We start from the raw sequence: 5,000 nt of genomic DNA on the forward strand, positions 1-5,000 counted from the left end.
ATCGCCATGGCGCTGCGATACTCACGAACAGCCACGTTCATACGCGTGTGTACATGTGTATGCGCTTTAGGCAAGCACGTGAAAGGCGTGGAGAAGGACAGCAAAGGGCGCCTGGTGCCGCGTGTGTGCGATCTCGCCGGAACCATGGACCCAACCAGGTCCGGTTGACACACACACACACATACACAAAGACACACATACAAACTCAAACACACTCAAACACACACACACACACACAAACACACACACACACACTCACACACACACGTGACTCCAACCTCACATTTGCCTGTGTGTGTGTCTGTGTCAGGCTTGCGACGACGGCTGTGGACCTGAACCTGAAGTTGATGCGGTGGCGGCTGATGCCGTCGGTCGATCTCGAGCGGATCGCAGCGACAAAATGTCTTCTTCTCGGCGCCGGCACCCTCGGATGCAACGTGGCACGCGCACTCCTGGTGAGGATGATGATGATGATGATGGTGGTGGTGGTGGTGGTGGCGACGATGATGGTAGCACGTGCTTGCACTTGTTTACCTCCTCCCTCCTCTCCACTCTCTCTTTGCACCACGACATCTCAACTACGACCATCACCATCATCATCATCGTCATCATCATCATCATCATCATCATCATCATCATCATCATCATCATCATCATCATCATCATCATCATCATCATCATCATCATCATCATCATCATCATCATCATCATCATCATCATCATCATCATCATCATCATCATCATCATCAACCAGGGATGGGGTGTTCGTCACATCACGTTTGTGGACAACGGCCGCGTGTCGTTCTCCAACCCGGTCCGCCAGTCCCTTTTCCAGGTGATTGGTGATCACGATGATGATAATGATGATGGTGGTGATGATGGCGATGATGATGTGCTTGGTATAGCGTTGTTGTTGCTGTGATGATAGTGTAATTGCGTGACTGTAAACGACTCCCACACATCGTGCGGCGCCACCGGCTGCAGTTTGAGGACTGCCTTGACGGCGGGAAACCGAAAGCCGAGACAGCCGCTCTTCGCCTTCGCCAAATCTTCCCTGGCGTGGTATGTGTATGTGTGTGTGTGTGTGTGTGTGTGTGTGTGTGTGTGTGTCTATGCACATGTGTGTGTCTATGCACATGTGTGTGTGCGCGGACCAATCATCTCATGCACCACCACCTCTGCCATCTCATCATCATCATTCCCACCACCATCACACGTGCGATGAGCAGACGACGCGTGGGATTGTGATGTCAATCCCAATGGCGGGCCACCCTGTCTCTCCTGCCGCTTTTCCCCAGGTGCTGGTGGCACGCCCGTGTGTGTGTGTGTGCGTGTGAGTGAGTGAGTGAGTGAGTGAGTGAGTGTGTGTGTGTGTGTGTGCGCACATGCACGTGCTGTCACTGTGACTCTGCGCCAGCATGCTCTGCCTGTCACGCGCCCATACACCTGTGCATCATACATATGTGCTTCGTTCACACGCACACGCACGCACACACACAGACACACACACACAGACACACGCACACACACAGACACACACACGCACACGTCCTCACTGTCCTCCCCTTACTTGCTATGTCACTGTCATTGTCATCGTCACCGCTGGCGTTGCCGTTGTCCATCAACACAACAGACGATGGCCAACACGCGCAAGCTGCAGTCGCTGATTTCCGAGCACGACGTTGTGTTTCTCCTCACAGACACACGCGAGGCGCGCTGGCTGCCAACCGTCATTGCAGCGGCAGAGAACAAGGTCGTGTGACCGGTGATGTGTGATGTGGTAACGTGTATGTGAGACAGGTGTTGCGTTGTGATGATGCGTTGTGATGATGCGTGTATGGGTGTGCTGTTTCAATGATATGTGTTTGTGTGTGTGTGTGTGTGTTTTGTGTGTTTGTGTGTGTGAATGGCTCATGATTCCATGCGGGCACGCGCGTGTGTGTGACTTGGGTGCTGCTCTGATTTCGTCATCTTTTCCGTTGCATGTTCATTGAGGGGTTTGCGCGATGGTCCCGCCGTGCTCATGCTTGCAAGCACGTGTCTCCTGACTGCCGTTGCTGGACAGGTGTGCATGACGGCGGCGCTTGGGTTTGACACGTATGTTGCCATGCGCCACGGGCATCCGAGTGGCCCATCAGGAAACATGACAACAGGCTGCTACTTCTGCAACGACGGCACCGCCCCTCAGAACGTGAGTTCCAGTTTGAGGTTTTGTGTGTGTGTGTGTGTGTGTATGTGTGTGTGTGTGTGTGTGTGTGTGTGTGTGTGTGTGTGCAATGTCAAGTGCTCGCATTCGCGTGTGTCTGCGGTGCTGCCGTCATCTCACTGCGACACCACCACCATTTCCACTCCATCCACCCCAACTTCACCACGAACACCAATCCCCCTTCCTCCACATCTCTCCCTTCTCCAGTCGACACGGGACCGCACGCTTGACCAGCAGTGCACCGTGTCGCGGCCGGGCGTGTCCATGATCGCAGCCGCCACCGTTGTGGAGCTCCTCATCAGCCTCATGCACCATCCACAGGGGTCAGCGGTTTGCACGTGGGAGGATGAAATGGTGGTGGTGAAGGTGGTTGTGGTGGTGCTTGAGGCAGGGAGTCGGGTGACATGCGCACGTAGACACACAGTTCACACGTGTTTGAATTGCGTGCAACGCATTGGTTCATCTCCTCTCCCAACTTGCTCTCAACCCCCGTCTCTCCCTCCCTCACCCCTGTCCCTCCATCACCATCTTCCTCCATCTTGCCTTGTAGGGTGACTGTTGGTCTGACGGACCCCAGCGACGACGACGCCAGCCCCATGGGCGCGGTGCCACAGCAGATCCGCGGCTCCGTGTCAGGATTCTCTAGCATGCTGTTTGCAGGGCACCCTTTCTCCCACTGCATTGCCTGCTCTCGCAAGGTGAGCGCTTGGCACTGTTGCAAAAGAAGGGCTCGGGAGGGTTTTGCATACTGGTCGTTTGGGGCCAATGAGTCGCAGTTGTAGCTCACAGACGCAACCCTCACAATAAACACACACACATACATATGTACATACACCCACACGCACACACACACGCACACACACGCACACGCACACACACACGCACACACACACACACACACACAAATGCACACAACCCTCACAACCCTCACAACACACACCCGCGTGCACGCAGGTTGTTGATCTGTGGCAAAGTGATCCGGAGCGGCTGCTGCGCGACGCCGTGAACGACCCGAAGCTGCTGGAGGACCTGACAGGCATCACGGAGATGAAGGCCCTTGTCGACAACCTTGCCGACATCGACATTGACATTGACATCAGTGACGATGAGGCTGAGGCGAACTAGGCGCAAGGTGGGGGGGGGGGGGGAACACCGCTTTGGCCAAGTCGCCTGCACTCAATTGTTGTTGGGCGCATGCGTAGTTGTGTGTGTGTGTGTGTGTGTGTGTGGTTGGGCGCATGCGTAGTTGTGTGTGTGTATGTGTGTGTGTGTGTGTGTGTGTGTGTGTGCATGTGCGTGTGTGTGTGCGTCTTCATTCCATTCCACCGTTTCCATTGCAACCGTGCCATGTCATGCCGCGCCATGCCGTGATGTTCGCCTTCAAACTGTTACATGTGTTGCTTGTGTTGTTGCGTCACATACGCACTGTTGTTGTGCTGTGAGCAACAGGGTGACCTGCGCGGTATCACATCAAATCACACCAGTAAACGTCGTTCACACACAGACACAAACACAGCACACACAGAACACACGATCCAGTGAGGCGCGAGAATGTGTTGGTGCTGTGGCGAATTTTCCCGACTTGCACCACCAAAGACAACCCAAACAAACAAACCCAGCCAACAACAACAACAGCAGCAGCACCCTCACATCGCTCGCCCAGAAACACTGCCTGCCAGTCATGGAGGTGGAAGGGGATGTCAACATCAGCAAACCACTGCCCAAAGGAGCCAGTGGCGATGGATTTCAAGTCCTCAAAGAAGGGTTTCTCCTGAAGACAAAGCGACTGAAAACCATCACCTCTGTCAAACAACGGTGCGTGTTTAATGTGTGTGTGTGCTTTAATTGTGCTCTGGTGTGTGTGTGTGTGTGCTGTGTGTGTGCTGTGTTGCAGTGGTGTTGTGTTTTGTATTCGCCCGTGTGCTCTCTCTCTCTCTGTCTCTGTCTCTGTCTGTCTGTTTGTCTGTCTGTCTGTCTCTGCCTGTCTCTCTCTCCCCCCCTCTCTCTCTCTCTGCACGCACATGTGGTTGTTGGACGCGCAGCAGTGTCGTGAACTGTTGGTTTTGGCAGTGCAACTGCCCGCTTGTACCCCTTTGCACCCCAATACCCACCACTTACGCACCTTAATTACAGGTGGTTTGTGCTCAAAAGAAATCGAGACACTGGCGAATGCATCCTCGAATGTGCGTGTTGGCGACGGCATTAGTGCTTCAGCGTGCCCCATGCGCCCACCCTCAGTGCGTTTGCTCGCCATCTCCACGCACGGCTGCCCGTTTTGTGCTTATCCCTTGCTTTGTGCCAAACTTGCCGGTTGTGCCTGTAGATTATGACGGGAAGGTGTTGCGGGGATCTGTGAACCTGAAAAACTCCCAGACCATCCCGAGACCAGGAAGTGCGCACTTTGAGGTGAGTACTTTGCTTGCCCATGTATTTGGTTGCCGATGAGTACGCTACGTTCACGTTCACGGCTACCACGTGCTTCGATTCGTGCGCGCGACGTCGGTCTATGGCTGATGCTATAGATGGGTTGTGGGTCGTTCAGCTGCTCACATCGCTGTCGCTGTCTCTTGACCAACAGATTCGGACACCGGGCCGCACGTACTATCTTGCAGCAGAACATGCAAACGTGTACCAGGCCATCAGCTGGGTGCAGGTGTGTGTGTGTGTGTGTGTGTGTGTGTGTGTGTGTGTGTGTGTGTGTGTGTGTGTGTGGGTGTGGGTGTGGGTGTGTGTGTGTGTGTGTGTGTGTGTGTGTGTGGGTTTGTGTGTGTTCTTCTAATGTCATTGCTGCCCG

General features: G+C 54.3%; 2 protein-coding genes across 2 annotated transcripts in view; both read left to right on the plus strand.

The window, feature by feature from the left end:
- The window catches only part of PTSG_03857 (uncharacterized protein), a 6,282-nt gene extending 2,891 nt beyond the window's left edge, over nt 1-3,391 (plus strand). Inside the window, exons 9-18 of the mRNA XM_004995532.1 lie at nt 71-158; nt 311-455; nt 755-835; nt 985-1,062; nt 1,230-1,298; nt 1,634-1,753; nt 2,066-2,191; nt 2,414-2,529; nt 2,757-2,904; nt 3,161-3,391. Coding sequence (XP_004995589.1) covers nt 71-158; nt 311-455; nt 755-835; nt 985-1,062; nt 1,230-1,298; nt 1,634-1,753; nt 2,066-2,191; nt 2,414-2,529; nt 2,757-2,904; nt 3,161-3,331 — 1,142 coding nt within the window. The 3' untranslated portion in view covers nt 3,332-3,391. The remainder of the gene's footprint in view (nt 1-70; nt 159-310; nt 456-754; nt 836-984; nt 1,063-1,229; nt 1,299-1,633; nt 1,754-2,065; nt 2,192-2,413; nt 2,530-2,756; nt 2,905-3,160) is intronic.
- Nucleotides 3,392-3,887: 496 nt separating this feature from the next.
- PTSG_03858 (TKL/LISK/LIMK protein kinase) overlaps nt 3,888-5,000 on the plus strand; it is a gene marked incomplete at both ends in the record, with an annotated part of 5,286 nt that continues 4,173 nt past the window's right edge. Inside the window, 4 exons of the mRNA XM_004995533.1 lie at nt 3,888-4,021; nt 4,340-4,389; nt 4,530-4,612; nt 4,785-4,859. Of these exons, the coding sequence (XP_004995590.1) occupies nt 3,888-4,021; nt 4,340-4,389; nt 4,530-4,612; nt 4,785-4,859 (342 nt within the window). The remainder of the gene's footprint in view (nt 4,022-4,339; nt 4,390-4,529; nt 4,613-4,784; nt 4,860-5,000) is intronic.

Source organism: Salpingoeca rosetta (genome assembly GCF_000188695.1).
Source record: "Salpingoeca rosetta unplaced genomic scaffold supercont1.8, whole genome shotgun sequence".
Lineage (NCBI taxonomy): Eukaryota > Choanoflagellata > Craspedida > Salpingoecidae > Salpingoeca > Salpingoeca rosetta.